Source organism: Prionailurus viverrinus, chromosome D3, assembly GCF_022837055.1.
Source record: "Prionailurus viverrinus isolate Anna chromosome D3, UM_Priviv_1.0, whole genome shotgun sequence".
NCBI lineage: Eukaryota > Metazoa > Chordata > Mammalia > Carnivora > Felidae > Prionailurus > Prionailurus viverrinus.
The window spans coordinates 82,042,194-82,064,524 of NC_062572.1; the positions used below are offsets into that span (position 1 = coordinate 82,042,194).

Genomic DNA, 22,331 nt, shown 5'->3' on the forward strand with positions numbered 1-22,331 from the left:
CCACTCCCCATTTTGATTTCTCTCTCTTTTAACTTAAACATTGCCTCTAGGTGTCTCTTCCCTGTTTTAAGACCTAAGAGAAGTAAATTCTAGGTGGGCCTTCTTATCTTTCTCTGAAGGGGTTCTTGAGTTGGCAGATGCCTGTAATCTGCCTGCCTTCCACATCTATAAAGAAAAAGTGGAACTCTAAGGAGAGTAAGGGTTAGAGTTTCCAAAACAAATGAATTTTAATGTGTTCGGATCAAGAACTTGAGTTCTCAGAAACAATACACACTTTGTTTGCTAAACAAGTCTGCTGGCCACTGTGTTCTTTTCTGGGAAGAATTTGGGGGATGGGCTGCAGCAAGAGTAGTCTGAGGGATGTGGGGAATGTGATAAGAAGGAAGGAGAGAAATTTAAGATATTTGGAAATCAGAATCGGTGCTTAAAACGTACAGGTCTAGGGTGAGAGTATAAATGGAGGCCCATCCCATATATGTAAGTATTTATTATAATCAAGCTAATAAACTGTTAAATAAAATATGCTCTCTCCTCTTACCTTAACAGACTTGCAAGCGTAGATTCAAGTTTAGAATCCTCAGACCCCTTGGGATTCCACACATTCTGAGCTGTCGGCACAGAGGCTGACGCGGGGCTCGAACTCGTGAATCATGAGATCATGACCTGAGCTGAAGTCGGAAGCTTAACTGTCTGAGCCACCTAGGCTCCCTGAAATTAATTTTAATAATGTTATCTAATCTAGTATTTCAAAATTACTATCTGTTCTAAAAATTATTAACTAGTTTATGTTCTTTTCAGTGTATTTATACTTGGAGAACATCTCCACTGGGACCAGCCATTTCAGGTGCTCAGTGGTCACCTATTACTATTGCTGTTTTAAAATTTTTTTTTTTTTTAACGTTTTTATTTATTTTTGGGACAGAGCGAGACAGAGCATGAACGGGGGAGGGGCAGAGAGAGAGGGAGACACAGAATCGGAAACAGGCTCCAGGCTCTGAGCCATCAGCCCAGAGCCCGACGCGGGGCTCGAACTCACGGACCGCGAGATCGTGACCTGGCTGAAGTCGGACGCTTAACCGACTGCGCCACCCAGGCGCCCCACTATTGCTGTTTTATTGGATGTGGAGACTCCTTGTTCTGGGGCAGGGTGGGGTGGGGGGTGCACGCTTGGTCCCCAGGACTGAGGGCGGTTCTCTTTATCATGAGGTCTGGTAGTTTTTATCATTGAATTGATGCAGAGAATAATTGCACTTTGTAGTTAGAGCTGGCACCAATTTTGAAATGCAAATATATATACCTAAGACTATGGAGGGTACTTGTTAGGAGTTTATTTTTGTTTCTCTCTTTTCCATTTAAGCTTGTCAACTGCCTTGTACTCATTCAACTCACTGCTGCTTTCCTTTGTTGTCAGAAGTGCTGTGGTTCTAGTAAATTTGTTTGTAAAGATGAATATACCTCCCCACCCTTCCCCCCATGTTATTGACTAACACTTTTCCAAGTCATAAGTACTGGAACTGTAATCACTTCATGCCTACTTTCTGAAAAGCCTTTGTACTCCATTGTGTTGGATAATGGCTAGTGGGTCTTTTTCCTTCCTAGAGGGACTTTTTTTTTTTTTTTTTTTTTAGGTTCAGTTTAATTGCATGTGTATTTTTAAACTGTGGCCAGTTCTACCAAATGAGGAATCCTATCTAGAAAGTAGGATACTGTTTTTGTTTGGACTAGAACAGCACTTTCATCTATTTCAGGATAGAGTTGGCAGATTTAGAAGGGAAAAAAAAAAGGCACCCCAGTTAAATTTGAATTTCAGAAAAACAACAACAACACTTTTTTTTTTTTTAATAGTATAAGTATGCCCTGTGAAATATTTGGGGCATACGTGACACTAAACACTTATTGATCTGAAGTTCTTATTTAACTGGGCGTTCTGTATTTTATCTGGCAACCATATTCTAAGACTCCTTTACCCTCTCAAAAATTGAAGCGTTTTTATTTATGTGGATTAAATCTATTGATATTTACAACATTACAAACTTAAACTGAGAAATAATATGTATTCTTTAGAAAAATAATAAACCCATTCTTGTTAACATACGTGTTTTTTATGAAAAGTAACTATTTTAGGGGAAAAAAGGTAGAAGAGTGTCATTGTGTTATATTTTTGTAAATATTTTAATGTCTAGCTTAATAGAAGATCGTTGGATTCTCCTGTTTCTGCATCCAGTCAGGTGCGCTATCACAAAGACCTGGTAGACCATCTGGAAATCTCCACTGGAAAGGAGAATGGCAAAAGACAAGTAGCGTCTTAGTATTGTTATAAGGTACTTCTGACCTTGGGAATCTCAGGGCCCTCTTCCAGGGTCCTCCAGCCATTGAGAACCTCTGAACTAAGAACAATAGAACCTGTGATTCTAGCTTGTAGAGTATAGATCATGGATAATTTAATCAGAATAGAGGATAAGTTTTTTTTTTTTTAATTGGCATACTATTAGGTCTATACTCTGCCGTTTAAGGAAACAGCTATTATAAAAGAAAAATCAACGTAACACTTTTAACCTGTCAAAGAGGCCCTGTGTCACTTTTCTGTTTAGAATAAACTTTATGTTGCTACCTAAGACAAAGCTTAGTATTTTTTATCATAGAATTCAGCAGATAGGTCACATGACAATTTCCTTAAAATGCTGATTGGATTGAATTGGATTTATTTTTAAGATGTGTGTGTCTGTTCTAGGCATTGTACGTGCTGCCCCGTATTTAGTCTTGGGTGGTTTTATGAGTAATCGGCCTGATTGCAATAACTAATCTGATTCTCATCTCAAATAAAAAAATGGAGAGGTTGGCAGTGGGCCAACAGGTTTCAAACACGGACAAGTTAAAACTTAAAGATGAGTTCTTTAATTGCTTGGACAATTGAGAAAATGAAAGAGCCACTCACAAAAATGGAATAGGAGAAGTGCTGGTCTGGGAGACAGACAGGCAGTTGAGTTTCCACTGGAAATGTGGCAGGGTAGCTCAGGAGACAGGAGATGGCTCTGGTGGGTTAGAGAGAGCTCCTCCCAGAGCAGTGAAATGATTTCTGAGGAGGGCAAGGTAGAGAGAGGGAAGAAACTGACAACAGCTCTGTGAGCACTATTTACCCTTGGGGTGGGGAAGAGGAGATGAAGAAGAAGAAAGAAGGCAACCCAGGAGGAAGGATTTGGAGAGTGTTGGAAGAGACCGGGTGAGGAAAATGTCCTGCAAGTGAAATGAGAAGGGCTTTTCAGGAAGGGGTGTGTGGTTAGCGGTATCCAGTGTTGGCCTGAGATTGAAGAATGGTAATTGGTCGTTAAATTGGGAACTATGGAGCTAGGTTTCCCGAGAGAGTGTGTAGTTTCGATAAATTAATTTTTTATTGCAGGTGTGTATTTGGGGAGAAGTGAAATGGAAAGGTTTTTTGCTTGTGTGGGATGACACAACTTAAGAAAGGCAAGACTGCAAGTCCCTTCCCTCTCTCCATCATCACTTACTGGTGTGTTAATGGAGCTGGCCCAGGAAGAGCTAGAAAACTTACTCCAGCAGAACTCACCTCTTCACGCATTCAGTGTCATTCTAGACTGACGAGTTTGTTTTTATTTTGGGTTTTGTTTTAATGTTTATTTATTTTTCAGAGAGACAGAGCACAAGCAGGGGAGGGGCAGAGAGAGAGGGAGACACAGAATCGGAAGCAGGCTGCAGGCTCCTAGCTGTCAGCACAGAGCCCGACGTGGGGCTCGAACCCACCAACCGCGAGATCATGACCTGAGCCAAAGTCAGACACTTAACCACCTGAGCCACCCAGGCGCCCCAAATTTGTTTTTAAATATAATGTATATATTTTAGGTGGAACACTGGCCTTAGAGTCTGAAGAGGTACACTCAGCTCTGCTGTGCACTTGACCTCTGAGGGCATGTTTCCTCCTCCGTTGAATTGGATTAGATGACCTGTGCTAAAATTATGTGACGTTATGCATCTGTGACATTTGTCTTTTCTTTCCTTTTGTTTCGTTGTGATAGGTTCACCAAGTTGAAGAGTCTTAACCTTTCCAATAATCACTTAGGGGAATTCCCATTAGCTGTCTGCAGTATTCCAACCCTGACTGAGTTGAATGTGTCCTGCAACGCCCTTCGAGCAGTCCCAGCAGCCGTCCGAGTTATGCACAAGTGTGTACTTCTTTTTTCTTTTTTAATCTTTATTTTTGAGAGAGAGACAGAGCAAGAGCAGGGGAGGGGCAGAGAGAGAGGGAGACACAATCCGAAGCAGGCTCCAGCTCTGAGCTGTCAGCACAGAGCCTGTTGTGGGGCTTGAACTCATGAACCACGAGATCATGACCTGAGCTGAAGTCGGACGCTCAACTGACCGAGCCACCCAGGCGCCCCTACACAAGTGCGTCCTTTAAGCCCCACCACACTGTATCCCTCAGAAACCCCCGGGAAGCTGCATCGAGCTGCAGCACGTGAGATTAGCCAACCAGTTATGTTGGGCGTGTAAGTCTTGACCCCAAATCCAGAGAGCAGGGTGTCGGGCAGAGTTCATGTCTTAGCTTTTACACTCTTTAGAGTCGTAAAATATTAAAATATCCTTGTTTAGAACTGAAGAGCCCCACAGATGAATGTGCCTACTCATGGGACAAGGGCTTACTTTCTCTTTTTCTGACTTCTGTTGAGTTCTAAGAATTTAAAATAACAACGAAAGATGGGTATTTGGGCTGATTCGCACTGCATGTAGCTCACGTTGTTCCTATTTGTGCCTGTCCAAGTTAGGGAGATTGGTCATATTTTGGTTTTCAATAAAAGATTAAGATACTTCTCTCTGATCTTTTCTGTCTGGTATATTACTGCCTCAGGCGCTGCCCTTATGCATTTTGCAGAAGATCTAGTTCATTTTCTTTTTCTAATAATATGATCTATACCTGTGGAACTGGTATGTTGATAATAAACATGTAAAATTTACACGTTCTCTTCCTTATTCTGTTTTCTTTAACAGCCTACAGACATTTTTGTTGGATGGAAACTTTCTCCAGGCCCTTCCTCCTGAGTTGGAGAACATGCACCAGCTCAGTTATCTTGGTCTTTCTTTTAATGAATTCACTGACATTCCAGAGGTTTTGGAGAAATTGACTGCTGTGGATAAACTTTGTATGTCTGGAAACTGTATGGAAACCCTGCGGCTACAGGCTTTAAGAAGAATGCCTCACATTAAACATGTGGATCTGAGGTAACTAATTTTGAGAAATCTATCCTATTTATAAGTAGTTGGCTTAGATCTGGGAGCGCGTCAGAGCTGTGGGGGTGACATTCTCAAGCAAGCTGGTTGGTTGGTTGGTTGCAGTTTCTGGTGAATGAAGACCCTGTCACGGAGAGCAAAGTGGATGTTTTTTCTCTTTGTCCTCCTTTTCTGTGGCGAGAGACAGCTAATACCATTGAGCATCTCCTTATTTTTTTTTTTCCTTCCTTGATTTCCCTAATGTAATATAATGTATTCATTAAATTTTTTTTTTTCAACGTTATTTATTTTTGGGACAGAGAGAGACAGAGCATGAACGGGGGAGGGGCAGAGAGAGAGGGAGACACAGAATCGGAAGCAGGCTCCAGGCTCTGAGCCATCAGCCCTGAGCCTGACGTGGGGCTCGAACTCACGGACTGCGAGATCGTGACCTGGCTGAAGTCGGACGCTTAACCGACGGCGCCACCCAGGCGCCCCTGTATTCATTAAATTAATTTGTTTAACTTATTTATTTTAATTTCCCATTTTTCTGTCCAGGTGGCTCTGCCCTTAGTTTATTGTTCTTTACAAAAATATAAAACTTATAATCCCTCGTTAGGCCCAAGTTTGACTAGAACCTCCACTCTCACCCCTTGCAAGAGCAAGGAACCTGCATTTTGAATCCTGATCATGCACAACTCCAACCAAAACCCACCAGCACGGTCCTTGCCACATTAAAGATTCAATCGTCCTTTAGTACGTGAGGATCAGTTTTAGTGTCTAGTATACAAAGAACCGGTATACAAGGAGGGATCGATTCTAAATTTCTCTTTCTTAAGGAAAAACAAAAGCCTGTCATGGGACTGAGTTCCTGTAAAGCAGCATATCAGGCTTAGAGGTCTCATACTAATTTGCCCAATTTGATACTTTTTTCAGCCAAATTAATCCCCCCATTGTCCAGAGGTCGATGACCACATAGTCATCGTGATAGGCTCGAACTCACGGACTGCGAGATCGTGACCTGGCTGAAGTCGGACGCTTAGCCGACGGCGCCACCCAGGCGCCCCTGTATTCATTAAATTAATTTGTTTAACTTATTTATTTTAATTTCCCATTTTTCTGTCCAGGTGGCTCTGCCCTTAGTTTATTGTTCTTTACAAAAATATAAAACTTATAATCCCTCGTTAGGCCCAAGTTTGACTAGAACCTCCACTCTCACCCCTTGCAAGAGCAGGGAACCTGCATTTTGAATCCTGATCATGCACAACTCCAACCAAAACCCACCAGCACGGTCCTTGCCACATTAAAGATTCAATCGTCCTTTAGTACGTGAGGATCAGTTTTAGTGTCTAGTATACAAAGAACCGGTATACAAGGAGGGATCTATTCTAAATTTCTCTTTCTTAAGGAAAAACAAAAGCCTGTCATGGGACTGAGTTCCTGTAAAGCAGCATATCAGGCTTAGAGGTCTCATACTAATTTGCCCAATTTGATACTTTTTTCAGCCAAATTAATCCCCCCATTGTCCAGAGGTCGATGACCACATAGTCATCGTGATAGATCTTGGGCAAGATACTTAATGTCTCTGGGCAGCTGTGTTCTCATCTCTAAATTATAGTTAGTAATAGAAGCTAAATCGCAGGGTTTGGGAAGGAATTGAGTTAAATGCCTCCTACTCCCAATGTCTTATGTGTTGTTATCTTACCTGATTGAGGACGCCTTCCTCCTCGTGGAACTCAGCTATCATTCTTGGCGTCTTCCCGACTCCTCATTTGTCAAGGGTGTTTCTTTCCTCACCTTACTCCCCACTTTCCTCTGTGTTGATAACCCTAGGCCCTCACTCAGACCTGTCGATTTTTGTCAGTGTAAAGAAGCATCATCTTTGGTCCTTTTCTTCCTTCATACGGTCTGACCTTGGAAACCGTTTCTTCCAGTCCCTCAAAGAATGGCTTCCTTTTCCCTTTCCTCAGACTAAAGAAATCAAGCCTGTTGCACCTGGGGAAGTGTTGGTTAGCAGTTTGCGAACCGGTTCTTCATTGAAGGAGGACAAATGGTAATTCTGGATCTGAAGTTGAGAACTTTCTCGAATGTGACAGGAGGAGACACTGAACACTTTGTCTCGTTAACTTTCTTTCTAAATTGTCAACATTATTTGTCTCTGAGTCACTTAGACTTAGAAAACTTTCGGTCTTAAAGAATTTAAGCCCTTTTAAATTGAGCCACCTAGATTTCTAGTTCTAATTGGATCTTTTTATTTTTTTTTAAATTTTTTTTTTTTTCAACGTTTATTTATTTTTGGGACAGAGAGAGACAGAGCATGAATGGGGGAGGGGCAGAGAGAGAGGGAGACACAGAATCAGAAACAGGCTCCAGGCTCCGAGCCATCAGCCCAGAGCCCGACGCGGGGCTCGAACTCACGGACCGCGAGATCGTGACCTGGCTGAAGTCGGACGCTTAACCGACTGCGCCACCCAGGCGCCCCTAATTGGATCTTTTTAGATGAGATCGTTTACAGGATGTTTAAATACCGGAAGCAGACACGGGACCCTCTAAATGTTGAACGGTTGTGCCTAGGTACCTGCTTTCCTCCAGGCCTCTCTCTGCCCCTCCCCTGCTCACTCTTGCCCGCATTCTCTCCCTCAAAATAAATGAACTTGAAAAAAAGTGTCTAGAACAGAGCTCCTTCACCACAGACAACCAAGCAGCACTGCTGTGCTTTATCCTTGTTAGCCAGTATTAGCACTTGGTTGGTACTTTAATTGACTAACCCGTCCTTGCAGCCTCTCGAATGCCCTGCTCTCCCGCACTCGTGTGTGGAGTTCTCCCTGTCTCGCTCTTCTCTTCAGTCCAGAGGCCATTCTGCCCTAACTCATGCACTGCTTTCTTTGCCCACTTGCATCTGTAAAATTCTGCCTCCCCTTGCCATTCGGATGAGGTGCTTCATCCTGGGTTGCATCTTTTCTGACCATTCTGTGTGTTTCATGCGTCAGTTATGGCACTCGTCACATACTTAGAGTCTTTGTATTTTAAAGCATATGATTTTCCTCGCTCAAGTACTAAATCTCTTGACAGACACCTTGTTTTATTCATCTCGTAGTGACCCAAGCCATAGGTCACCATGCTAATCACCACCATACCTTTCACTGTTTGCAAACTATGGGCACATCCATTCATCTGACTTTCTCAGCTGCCTCATAGGACAAGTAAGGCGCAATCCCCGTTTTACAGATTAGAATTAGGCTTAACCAGAATTATAAAGTGACTTGTTCAAGGTCCTATGTAGTGAGCAGCAAACAGGAACTAGAATATGATGCTGTTTCACACTACCTATCTACACAAAGTAAATCTCAGTGAATGTTGATGAAATAAATAAAATGGCTGTGTTAGCTGAGGGGATTATTGAAAGGAAATTTTAATCACGTTTTGCCTCTTTGAAAGTTCATCCTAAATAATTATATTATTGTGTGAGCCTGGAAACTTTTGATATTTGAATCCTGGTAAGAGTTGGCAATTTTAACTGAACATTTCCCTCTCGTTATAGATTTTCTTTTGCCTCCTCATTAAATAAACCCTTTAATTATTTTAGTGTTAATACATGAAATTACAGGAGGGAGCTCTTTCAAATGAAGATGATGATGCCACATTAGGAAAGTACTTACAGTGTAAATTAGGAAGAACATGGGACCTTTTTTTTCAACTCCTACAGTCTGTTGTATCCAAAATGAGACTTTTTAAAAAATTCTGTGTACATAGTCTAGTAATCTCCTGAGCATTTGGAAATAGGCAAATTGCTGGGTTGAGGCCAGTTTTTAAATCTTACAACCTGGAATAAAAAAAGAGAAGCAAAAAACAAATCCTGTTGGGGACATTTAAACAGGCCATATGCTATGCTTACAGATTGACAAATCCCAGCTCTTTGCTGTCTGTCACTCATCCTTGTGTTCCAGTGACTTTATGATATTGCTAGTAATAATTCCGTTTTCATCATTTTATTTATTTTTTCAAAGGGCAGAAATTCACAGCCAGGAGCCTTTAGCTTTTTCCTAAGCTCCAGCCCTCCTGTTAATGCTGTTGTAGCCCACGTGCATTATTTCAGCACTTTGTTATGAGAAGTGCAGGGTTCTTGTTTGTTGGTTGGTAAAGGAGTTGGGGGTAGCCTAGCAGACTAGGAATTGAGATTTCCGTCTCTTTTTCTCCCTTTTGAAGTTAAGTGTGTCTTCATTCTACTGATTCCTAGTCCCCGTTACTACTTCCATATCTTCTTGGGAGCATCTCATCTGTGGCCACCTCAGTCCGTCAGCTAGCTGGTTCTCCTGGCGGAGGTTCTGCCAGTTTTCCCCTGTGCCTTGCTCTGTCCTAGATTTGTCGTCCTTTGTTTTCTAATTTCTCAGCGAATCCTAGATGTCAAATGTCAGTATTTTCTGTGCTTCGCTCTTTCAAGCAATATTTTAATGATGGAGATAGTTTTGGTAATCAGTCCTCGGTCTAAGCCAGCCAGAAATCCAGATGTTTGCATTTTCATCTCTGGTGCATATGTGGCTCCCATTCATTTCCACACACACACACACACACACACACACACCCGCCCCTCCCACCTTCTCCCTTAAATTCTGCTCACCTCCCTGCTCACGAATCCTTTCTCCTTCCTTAAACATTCACTCTAGTTGTAATGTGCCTAATGGGTTGGTCTGGGTTGTGTTTCTTGTGTTCTTTCAATCAAATTCTGTGGAAATAAATGATTAAGTGGATTTTTTTTTTCCCTCTTGCAATGAATTAAGGTAAAATCAATGTGTGTGATTCTCTTCCAGCCTAAGTGGTCCAAAGTGTGTTTCAGAATATATTGCCAAGATTAAGACCTTCCTGGAGTTGTCGCTAAAAATAGCCAAAGAATCTAGCCAGTTAAGGAAGTCCAGATGCAGAGATGTAAGAAATGATGGAAGACTGTAACATAGTGAGGCGTGCATCCCTTCTCCTTAGCTCACCGTATCAGGGTGTGGCCATTTGTTTCTAGCATGGCAGTTAATTAGAGTCTCTGTTTGTGGCCTTTCTCTTCAAGACTGAACATAATTAGGAAGCTAATAGCAGACGAAGTGGACTTTCTCCAGCACGTCACTCAGCTTGATCTGCGCGACAATAAGCTTGGTGACCTCGATGCTATGATTTTCAACAACATTGAAGTTTTGCACTGTGAAAGGAATCAGCTGGTGACATTAAACATCTGTGGCTACTTCCTAAAAGCACTCTATGCCTCTTCTAATGGTATGTAACATACACCACATCAAAGTTTCTCTTTTGGTTCCAAGAATTTACTCAGCAACATCATTGCTTTGATGTGATGACGCCTCGCTTTGATTTTACTTTGCCCATTTACTAAAATAAGTGTCAAATTTTGCTGCGATAAAAATAATAAAAGCAGAATGCTGGCATGGTATTTAAAGGAATCAAAACAGGAGATTTTATAGTTTCGAATTTGTTTTTGTCATATTGTAGTACTTAGGTAACTTACTCCCACTTTTGATTTGGCTCCTCTGCTTAACGGGCCTTAATAAACTATTTCTTGGACTACCTTGTTAGGATAGTAAATCTGGAACCGTGATTTAATATTGGAGAGTAAAAATGAAAGGAAGGTCCATTCTGGACTCTATTCAGGGTCTCAGATTTCATGTTCCACTAACAAAGGAGCTAATCTTAAGAGAGACCTGAATTATATACCCACAGGGACACCACAAGTCAAGAGTCTTACTCATTTAATGAGCACTCTTCTTCAGAATCTAGAAATCATGACATTTCTAAAAAAGAAAAGATCATATGGACATATATTTGCTAACAGGAGGATTTTGATTCCCTGCAATCAGAAAACTGAGTGAAAACTAGTATTTAGTACTCCAAGTTGAACAGCGTTTATCAAGCACCTGTTCTATGCATCGTGCTGTGCAGGAGTCCTAAAGGATAGGGGATTTTATTTTCTAAATGAGTTAAATATTGTCATCTCACTGGAAAAACCAGCTAGACCTCAAATAGCGATAGGTCTCCATCACTGAATGGTTATAGGATTTGGATAGCCAGAAGGCACAAAGTGGGTGTGGAAGAGGAAGGAATCTGAATGTGGTCTGTTCAGCAGATGGGAGAAGACAGGGAATTCTGAACTCCTAGGTGCCTGCTAGAAAATGGTAAGAAGTAATTATGGGACGCGTGGCTTTGAAGCTTGTGCAGTAAGCTGTAAGAACCCGTGGAGATGCTTAAGAGGAGGACACATGATGGATGCCGTAAGACTGTTCCCATGAGAGTAGAGTACAGAGTGTATTTATGGGAGAAGAGTGGAGTCCTCGCCACCCTGCCAATCCCCGTCAGTGGAGTGGTTTTCCTGGGAGCAAATGGGAACTTGCAGCCAAGACTACAGATGTTGATTTGAAACTCATCTGTTTAGAGGTGGTACCTGGAACTGTGGAAGTAAGGTAACTGGGAAAGAGAAGGGAGCTGGCACCAACAGCAGACTTACAAAGCCCTCACAGCTGGTGTCAGACAGGTGCTGAACTTGTGAACGACACGGTAAGTGTTTGGAGAAGCAGAAGGACATCTAGAAACTACTCTGGGAAACAAAGCCCTAGGTAGATGGTGGTATCGCATTTCATACAGTTTGGAGGAAGGGTTTTCAGAATTGAGTAGAGGAAGTCATTGGGGACCCTTAAGAGAGCTGTTTCAGTAGAATGCAGAAGGCAGAAGCCAGATGCATTTGGTTTTCCGAAAGGAAATCTAAATGTTAAAAGTTAATCTTCTAGGTAAACATTCAGCATGCATAACAAGAGGACAACCTCAGTAAGTGGCTGGGGAAAAGGTAGGAAAATAGAACGAGTGGTTTATTTCATTCTCTGAATAAGATCTTGTGATTAAATTGGAAGTTCTCTGTACTTTCCTGTAGTTTCCAAGTTTAACAAATGGATGTATTGTACTTCCTAATGTAAACAATGGAGAATAAAGCGCAGTAATGATGTTCTGTATACAAAAAGAGTCTCTGTGTGACTTGAATGGTAATGTCTTTGTGGTTTTTTTTCCTGCCTCCTAGAACTTGTACAACTGGATGTTTACCCAGTTCCAAATTATCTGTCCTACATGGACGTTTCAAGGTAAGAAGCCAAGTCCTAGAGCACTCTAGAAGCTGCTTGAAAACTATTTAGATGATCCTGTCTGAGCTTATGCCTAAAAACTTTTTACATATTTTGACTGTAAGTATTACAAATTAAATTCAATAGTTTTACTAAATATCTGTCAGTTAAAATAATATTTGTGAAGTATACCTACAAAATAGAAGAATCAAGGTATTAGGTCCCCATGGACCCAATTTGACCACCACGTTTGAGCCTGAAAGATTAGTGAGTTGAAGCTCTATGGCTGGAAGGTCTAGAAGTTCTTTAACTATATTAACCATATCTTCTGTCTTTTGACTGAAATGATGTTAATTTCTTTTTTTTTTTTTAAATATTGTGCTGTGTTTCTTTGATTTTTTTTCCTTCCCTCTGTTACTGTGTACCTACATCTTAGCAACTAAGCCTCCCAAGGTAGGATTTCCATACAGCCTGCTTACTTAGCTCATTTGCAAATGGCAGACCATCTCACCTTTTATACAAATTCACTACTGCAATGTGTCATATTGACCCCAGTTCCCACAAATATTATAGTAGGCTTTTTCCGGAAGGCATAAAACATGTATGTATACAAATTAGACTTTAATAATCTTAACACACAAGAATTGAAATTTACTTTTAACATAATTCCAAAGGAAATATCCAAAATTTTCTGAATAGAGGAGCCTGTGTGGCCCAGTCAGTTAAGTGTTCGACTTCAGCTCAGGTCATGATCTCGTCTGTGAGTTCAAGCCCCACGTCAGGCTCTGTGCTGATAGCTCAGAGCCTAGAGCCTGCTTTGTATTCTGTCTCTCCTCTCTCTGCCCCTCCCCCACTCATCCTCCTTGCCTCCCTCCCTCCTTCTCTCTGTCTCTCTCTCTCTCTCTCTCTCTCTCAAAAATAAACATTAAAAAAAAAAAGAAAAAAGGAAAACTTTCTGAATAGCCACAGTACATGACCCGCTCGCCAAGTGCTAATTCATTTTTAGTGTATAAAATCCGATACAGCTGCCATGTAATTGCTCAGGTGCAGAATTTGCCTTTTGTCATGAAAATACACAAACCTAGTTAGTTTAATAAGGTTCTCAATCAGAATTAGGTAAGAAAGTGTCAGATTTATTACAATTACAATTTTATCATAAATTTGTAATTATAAACTACTTTATGAGTAGTGCTATGTGCATTTTTTCTACTAAATTCATGTCAGGTTTGTTTAATAAAACTTTTAGTCAGATTATTGCATGATTAAATTGTTATTTTTTCCTACCAATCTTGACTGCTGCATTAACTTTTAAATGAGAATGGTACTAGAGTGGGGTTTGCATGCATGAGTGTATATAAATATCTTGAACAGATGTATTGTAAGAGAGTCGGAGTAAATCTATTTACCCTTTGTTTGCAGGACGTAATTAGCAAATGGTTCCCATTAAAACCCCTGAATGAGACTGAATTGGAAACCCTGTCTTGCTTTTCCCTGAGTTCTGCCCCTTAAATGCTGCTCGTCTTGCTTTATAACTCTCATGTCCAGACCTTCACTATAACACGCTCTGCCTCATTCGCCTCCCCAACTATCGGACTTGCTCTTGGAGAACCTGATTCCCCTGACATAACTCTGAGTCTTTCACTTCCTCCTCTTCTGTATTCATGTCAGGTACAGGAACTGAGCTGTCCCCCCTCATGGTGTTTAGTAGGTCCTCCAGAGCAAAGTCCCTGGTTATGTTTGTCACTTCTGTGAGTCTTATTGCTGTATAATGAGGTTCTTTACAGCAAGAGGGACTTTCACTCTCTTATCCTGGGAAGATGTCGTAGGGGTTAACTATAGTAAAATAAACAAATTGTGTCTTCTGGCCTTCAAAGCCAGAACCATGTGTACCTATACAAACACTGAGCAGAAAACAATGCCACCTTTTCTGTATTTTAGTTGAAAAGGTAGTATTCTTGAAAAATTAAAGAGCATTATTTTTAAGTCACACACAAGGCCACCACCTGTAATATCCCAACTGTTTTCACTTTTGCTCTAATACAGTCCCATCCCAAGCATCATCTTTTCATGGAATTGTTCACCTGCTCATAATGTACATAGCACTTTACATTCTTTGTGCCTGGTCACTTCACATATTTAAAAAAGAAGAGAAAAGGCTACTAATAATCCATGACTAGGGAGGTACTCATGGTAGTAGATTTGTCTAAGAAGTAATCGGTTCATTTAACAATAAAGTCAGCATTAGTTTAGTTCACTCGTTACTGGTAATTATGATTACCGTGTAATGCCTCAGTTAATATTTTCAAATAAAAATTCTCACTCTTAAGAGTCAGTGTGCCTTTTCTCTGCTGTCATTTCTTTCCTTTTATCTGTGATCCCATGATACCGACGAGAGTAGAGAAGCATTTAAAAAATGTTAAGTGGGGGCGCCTGGGTGGCGCAGTCGGTTAAGCGTCCGACTTCAGCCAGGTCACGATCTCGCGGTCCGTGAGTTCGAGCCCCGCGTCGGGCTCTGGGCTGATGGCTCAGAGCCTGGAGCCTGTTTCCGATTCTGTGGCTCCCTCTCTCTCTGCCCCTCCCCCGTTCATGCTCTGTCTCTCTCTGTCCCAAAAAAATAAATAAACGTTGAAAAAAAAAAAATTTTAAAAATGTTAAGTGTAAAAAAAGTAAATTGGAAAATAAAACTATTTTATGCCATTTGACTTAATTGAAAGAATGTGTATGTTTACTTGTTCATTTGTTTTTTCCAATATAAGACATCTTCTTGCTAAACTTGCATGGGCTTATAAACTTTTTAGGATAGCAATTCTGAAAAACATACCTCTTTTTTTTTTTTTTGAAGACTTTAGAAATGCTGTAGCTGTGTCCTTCTCTACTTTTTCTTTTTTTCCTATTCCTTGTCACACTTCATCTTGTGAATATAAAGTGAATAGACATATCCTTTTGGTTAATACTCACTATACTTTGGTATTTCATTTAAAGTTTTATTCTACATAATTATTTACAGTTTCAAACCATATTTTAGGCCAAATTCCAATCAACAACAACAACAAAATTGTATATTCTTATATTTAGGAACTGCTTAGAAAACGTGCCTGAGTGGGTATGCGAAAGCCGAAAGCTGGAAGTTTTGGATATTAGTCATAATCAAATATGCGAACTTCCTGCACGGTGAGTATTACAGATCAAGTGAGAGGGTCTCAAATTAGATCAGCAGTTTTTAAGTAATTTAGCTTATTATTGTGAACTCCTACAAGAATTTGTTTTAAAGCTTTATTTTTAATATCTTTTATCTCCTATGATGTCTTTGAATTACAAACTTTCTTCATGCAGTGGACGATAGAGTGAGACTTCGTCAACCAGGCTTTCCAGAGCCATGCGGGGCCGTGCTTAGAGATGTTTTTAAATAAGCTGTGTTTGAAAACGCAGCCAACAATACGATTGCTTCACTTCTGTAATCTCAGTTCTTTCAGAATCTTCCACTTCTGTCTGTTGACTTAACATGCCTGCCTTCCCCACAAATAATTTTTGGTTTTCCTCAAACATAACCTTGGAAAAAAAGATTATTAGATCATTAAACCTAGAAAGAGCAAACTAGATTCTCTTTTTCTTGGTATGGAAGAAAGGTCCAAGGACTTTTCTTTCCTTCTCTTTTCTCTTAATGTAAATTTCGTAAATTTTCATTTTAATGGCAAGATTTGTAAAACAGCCATGTAATGATGTCTAAAGCCATTGATACAGGTACCTTCAGGTGAACTAATTCTAGTACAAAATAGTATTGATTGTTAGTGACTAGCCATGGATTAATAACAAAAGGAAGGCTATTCCAGTGTTATCCTATAGAATTTTCTGTGATGATGAAAATGCTATTTATCTTTTATATGAGTGTATATCTCTTCTGTCCAGTATGGTATGCACTAGTCATATGTGACCATTGAGATTTAGAATGTTCCTCATCCTTGCGTGTAAAATATACACCAGATGCAAAATATCTCAATACTGTATATTAGTTACATGTTAAAATAATAGTTTGGAGATAGTGGGACAAATAAAATGTAAGACTGAATTTGTTTCTTTTCACCTTTTTTCACTGTCGCTACTAGAACATTTTAAATGACATTTGTGGCTTGCATTAGATTTCCGTTGGTTAATGCTGTTAGAATATAGATCTCATAAAAGAAATCTGGGTTACCTTTCAATCCCTGGAAAGCTCAGTTAATTTTACTTTGTTCCTTGGCCATATGTTATACCTGGAATTTCAGTTCTATTTGAAAATGCTTTCTGCTTTAGAGTTTTGTGTTGACTGAGCATGTAGGTGACCCTGTGTAGCCTATCACCATTATCAAGATGATTTTGATGGTGTGCCCTGTGGACAGCAGTGTGCATACGTGTGAGAGACAGACCCTTTCAGAAGACAAACAGCAAAAATCATAATAGGCTATTACTAATGGGGGGAAATTTTGTTGGAAAAATGTTGCAATGTTACCTTTCTTCTGTTTTCTCTGTTCTCTTCCCCACTTCGACCCGCCCAATCCAACAGATAGCACATTGGCATTTAAGGCCTCTGTTTCACGGTAGGCTCCAAAAAAACATTCTGTACACAAACCCAACAATTAAACAAACAAGATAACTGATATTTTATCCAGTTTTCTCCGAAGTTAATTCATCCTTGATTGGATCTGCATTAGTCATGCTTTTGGGGGATCTAAATGGATGTTTATTCAAAATAAATTCTAAATGCCCTATTGTCAAGGAATTAAACAGGCCTGTGTGTGTGTGTGTGTGTAGTGTGTGTAATATGTGGGACAAAAAGAATACGTATTGTTTTCCTATTTGTGGTGTTTACTTGCACACTTTCTGTCAGCCCTATCATTGATCTAATATTCAGGCAAGACAGCAATTCATTCGAAGTTGCTTTGATATTCAAGCTTTGTTTATCTAAGCCATGTATGTGAAGAACTTCACCAGACAAATTAATATTTAAAAAGTGGAAATGTACTAAAAGGAAAACAATGCTTAGATAGTATCCAAAAGAATTTAGCTAAGTCCAGTAATTAGCAGTTAAGACTCATACTGTAGTTATAAAATCTCCTTTATTTGGAAAAATCAAAATAAAGATTTTCTCACCGGTCCTTCAGATATTCATTTGTTTAAGGGTAAAGTAAGTGTGTGTGTGTGTGTGTGTGTGTGTGTGTGTGTGTGTGTGTGTGTGTAGTAATAAATTATACATTCTACCCTCTAAGAATCCTGAATTGTAGCCCAGGCCCAGTGAGACAGTAAAAATGGTGAACCAAGTCCTGAATTACTGGTGTCAGGTGAATGACAGAGACTGCCCCCTGTAGTAGCTGTGACTGAACGGCAGTCCTGGATAACCTGTCTTGTTACACTGGTAGCTAAATCTTCAAAGTCGGGCAGGCCACACACCTTTCGTGGCGGCCTGTGCTGTCACGGCGTTGAGACAGGTTGGTTGCATCTTTGTGAGCGAAGGATCTAGCTTGATTCTAAGTGAATAAAGTTATACCATAATGTGGAGTGATTGTAACAGCTCTGGCCGTCCGTGAGTGAGGTCAGAGTGCTAGAAGACAGGAGGTGGGGTGAGGCAGCCTCACTCTTTGACAGCAGTGTAAATGAATTCTCACTCCAGATGATCCTGGATGCAAATGATAACTTCTCTTTCCCACAGGCCCCACACTTCTGTGTTTGACCCTGGGGCCCATTTTGTTCTCTACCACTGTTGGAGAAGTCTGAATTGGTCATGAAACGGATTTGTACTTGATTAAAAAGTATTCAACATTTGTTTCCGTTTTTGATAACCCGTGGAAGAAACACAGCCAAGGTTCCAAACAGCTCTCTGAGTCTCGAGAGAAAATAGTGGATTAAGTGTGTTTTCATCTCTTTAGGAGAGGGTCTCTGTTCGGCCTAGGATTAAACCAAAGAGAAGGGAGTGAGGAAACGGAGAAATAATTGTGATTGTGAAATGCAGATGAGGAAAAATGTAGCATTTTATCTGTTGGCATTTGTAAAAGTTTAATTGGATAGAAGAATCCTTATTTAATGTGGATCCTACGGTTAAAAATTGATCGACTGTATTTATTCAGAATCTGTTGTGGGTAAAACACCCGTGTTCCAGGGCAATACGAGAAACAAGGCCTACCGTGGGAAGCCTACAACCTTTTAAAGCTCGCCCAGTGAGTCTAACAAGGGTAGACTGTTCTCTTCGGTATCTCCTATGAAACTTGTTTTTTCGCTTTCACTAAGTAGAGCTTCTTTGTTAAATATTCCTGCTCATAGGTTTTCTTATTTACTTATTTATTCATGCAGTATGGAAAACACTGAAATGTAAGAGCTCCGAGTTTGAACTTATGGTAATATGAATTTGCAGTTGCTCTGAATGAATTTGTTTCTTCGGAGAGCTTGTTTTAAGTGTTCGACTCCTGTTCATTTTTTATTCTTTGTCCCGAATTAGCTCTCAGTAAGTTTCCTTCTGTCTTGTCCCCTTTTGCGCAGCTTATTTTGTAACGGCGCTCTCCGGAAGCTACTGGCGGGACACAACGAGCTGACGAGGCTCCCTGAGAGGCTGGAAAGGACCTCGGTGGAGGTCTTGGATGTACAGCACAACCAGCTCCTGGAGCTGCCGCCGAACCTTCTGATGAAGGCCGACAGGTAACGCAGCTGGTGTGTTTCGGTTGCTGATCTGAGTCGCCTCGCCAGCAGGCCCGTCTTACGTGGCAGGACACCGTTTGTGTGGGTTTTCTGCTCATCTGCCCGAGATTTACAAAGAGCACGGTTTTGCCAGCCACGTCTCTGTTGGGTAGCGTGTGGAGTCGGGGCAAGAACCTGGACTCAAGAACCTGTAGGTTCTTCATTAATTTGACTGCTTTCCGGAGAGAAGAGCCTGGAGTCGTTCACAAGCACGTGTCGTGGGGGTGTAGCCGTAAACGGGGATAAGTCTGCCGCTGCTCCGACCTGTGCGGCTGCCGCAGTCTTAGCCACATTCTCTCAGGCCTCTCTGGTCTTGCTTTCACGTACTTGTGACCTGGGCAACGGCCGTCGTTTTCTAACCAGTTGTTCTTACCTTTACCACGGTTTTCCCCTTGCATTTAAATTATTTCCTTTTGAACAGACTTTTTCCAGGTAGCTTGTTGTGTTACACTAAGTAAAGAAATTGTTTTGATGTGAGGAGGGGGTTAAACATTAAGTAAGAGTGGCCACATGCAGCACTTTCCTTAAAGAAAGCTTTAAGTCAACTGAGTGGTAACTTACTTGGGAACATCTTGTTTGCTTCAGAGTCCTTGTGCACCGTCCTAAAAAGCTCCTAGCCTGATGGCCTGCATCATTGTGACCGCTGCTAATGTTTATTTTTAGTGAGTGACTGTGACCTTAGAGATGACATAAAGGATTGAACTTCTAGTATACCTCATGAGAAAAACAAAAAAGTTAATTTTGTGGTGCTTTTAAAAAAGAAAATAATGATGGGTCTTTCAGCCTTAAAATAAAAACTTGAGATGTGTTTCAACCTGTGAGATTTTTCATGGGCAAAAAGAACTCTGGTTCTCCGAAAGTGACTTAGATACCTGACCATGTGTACCAACTCCCTGTGCTTATTCTTGTCATAATACTCACCACACACTGTATTATAATTTCTTGTTTACTTGCCTGTCCCCACTCTTAGATCACGAACGCTGGGTCCAATGACTGTGTCTTAATTACAGTGTTAGCCTCAGCATCTTGCAGTGTGTCGGGAATAAAACAGGGTGCTGAACAAATACTTATTTAATGAACAAAAGAAAATTTAAGGAAATTTAAATACTACCTTCACCTGTGGATTTTCATTTTTCTTCTATGTCCTTTAAAAAAAAAACTTTTTTTTTTATGTTTATTTTTTTGAACAACAGGGAGAGAGAGAGAGTGATTGGGGGAGGGGAGACACAGAATCGGAAACAGGCTCTAGGCTCTGAGCCATCAGCACAGAGCCCGATGCAGGGCTCAAACTCATGAACCATGAGATTATAACCTGAGCCGAAGTCGAATGCTTAACCAACTGAGCCACCCTGGCGCCCCTAAAAAAAACCCTTCTTAATCAAGAGATCGCTTATAGTGAAAAAAAAAAAAAAAAGTACAACCCTTCGGCATACTGCTCAGTGAATTTTCATATGTGTATATGCCCCTGTAATCATCGCCCAGATCAGGATAGAGAACATTTCTAGTTCTCCTTTCCTTTTCCTTTTGTTCTTTTATCCTCATTTTAAAAAACATTTGTTCTTTGTACCTAATATAAGTTATAATGAATTCCTACTGGAATAGTTATAGAGAAATAATGGAATTGTGAGAAAATGGGATTGTTAAATTGTAATTGACCAGTGCTCTATCATTCCCCTGACAAAAGAGCAATGTTTCAAGATCATTTAAAGAATTATTCTTACTTTTGCGTTCATATCAAAGTACAGTTAACCCTTGAACAACAGGGGGCGCCACCCCCCCCCCCACCCCGGCACAGTCAAAAATCTTTGTGTGGGGGATGCCTGGTGGCTCAGCCGGTTGACCATCTGACTTCGGTTCAGGTCATGATCTCGCGGTTCGTGGGCTCGAGCCTCTCATCGGGCTCTGTGCTAACAGCTTGGAGCCTGGAGTCTGCTTCAGATTCTGTTTCTCCCTCTCTCTCTCTGCCCTTCCCCCACTTGCACTCTCTTTCAAAAATAAACATTAAAAAAATGTTTTTTTAATCTGTGTGTAACGTTTGACCCCCTAAAAACTTAACTGCTAAAAACCTGTTGACCAGGAGCCCGACCGATAATGTAAATAATCAGTTAGCAAACATTTTGTATGTTATGTATGTATTATATACTGTATTCTTATGATAAAGTAAGCTGGAGAAAAGAGGTATTAAGAAAATCATAAGAAAGAAAATACATGTATAGTACTGTATTACATTTTTAAAAATCCATGTATAAGTGGACCCATGCAGTTCAAACCTGCGCTGTTCAGGGGTCAACTTTGCAACGCACAGCCTTTGGGCAACTGTAGACACATGGTTTTTGTTGTCATGAATACGGTGGGATTTGATCTCTTTCCCTGTGGAGAATTCTAAGTTATGTTATAACCTTGTGTCCTCTTTCATAAGGCTAACAAGGCAAAACTTGGGTGCGGTTTTATAACGAGAATCTACTTGTTCTCCTGGGCGTCTATACTGAATCTACAGAAACAGATAGATGGATTCAGATTTAGGAGTCTTTGAGTGAGATAAAATCATTTCTGGATCTGGCCAAGTCTGATAAGTTCATGGCTAACAGAGTAGGTAAATAGTGCTGGAACTCTCCAACAGATAATAGCGAGTCTTTATTCATTTTTGAGGATTTGATTTTAAAACGACAGTTCTGGATATTTTTAATTCCCTAGAAGCAATCAGTGAGCAGTCCTTCAGTCTCCTTGGTGCTGGGGCAGACCTGCAAACATGTCCCTGAGCGGAAGCTCCCAAGTGTAGTCAAGGAGACTATGTTTTTGTGTTCAGAAAAGGATTTGAGTGGGACATCTGTAATGTAGATTCTTCCATCAGTGATTCTGCTTACTGGTGACTTTGTGATCCTGTGCGACTCGCTCTGAATCTAGGTTTCTGCACGTTGCATATTCTGGACAGTTCCCAAACAGAATCTGTGTTTGGAAGAGGAAGGATTGTGTGAACTGGAATATTTCTAGTAAAGCAACATGGAAAATTAGGAGCCACTGGAAGAGGACATTGCTGTCATGGAGAGTGTAGGCTAACAGTGTAAGCTAAAGGCATTTAGGCAGAAATTCCCATAGACGGAATAGATGGGTCTCTCCAGAGCCAGCTGCATTTTGGAAAATAGGAGCTGCTGTCAGGGGATTAACCAGCCTCTGTGCATCCTGGGAGGAGGGCAGGCCACGTGAAATGTATTTCTGGCACAGGAACGTCCTGGAGTAAAAGGCCGGGAGAATTACTAGGAGCAAGCATCCTCCTTTATTTTATGAGAGAAAAGCAAATGACCAAAA

At 40.7% G+C, this 22,331-nt stretch overlaps 1 protein-coding gene across 1 annotated transcript in view; it reads left to right on the forward strand.

Annotated features, from left to right (window-relative positions):
• PHLPP1 (PH domain and leucine rich repeat protein phosphatase 1) overlaps positions 1 to 22,331 on the forward strand; it is a 215,499-nt gene that overhangs the window by 154,881 nt on the left and 38,287 nt on the right. The window contains exons 5-10 of the mRNA XM_047827890.1: positions 4,032 to 4,178; positions 5,002 to 5,232; positions 10,277 to 10,479; positions 12,284 to 12,344; positions 15,399 to 15,494; positions 18,831 to 18,986. Of these exons, the coding sequence (XP_047683846.1) occupies positions 4,032 to 4,178; positions 5,002 to 5,232; positions 10,277 to 10,479; positions 12,284 to 12,344; positions 15,399 to 15,494; positions 18,831 to 18,986 (894 nt within the window). The remainder of the gene's footprint in view (positions 1 to 4,031; positions 4,179 to 5,001; positions 5,233 to 10,276; positions 10,480 to 12,283; positions 12,345 to 15,398; positions 15,495 to 18,830; positions 18,987 to 22,331) is intronic.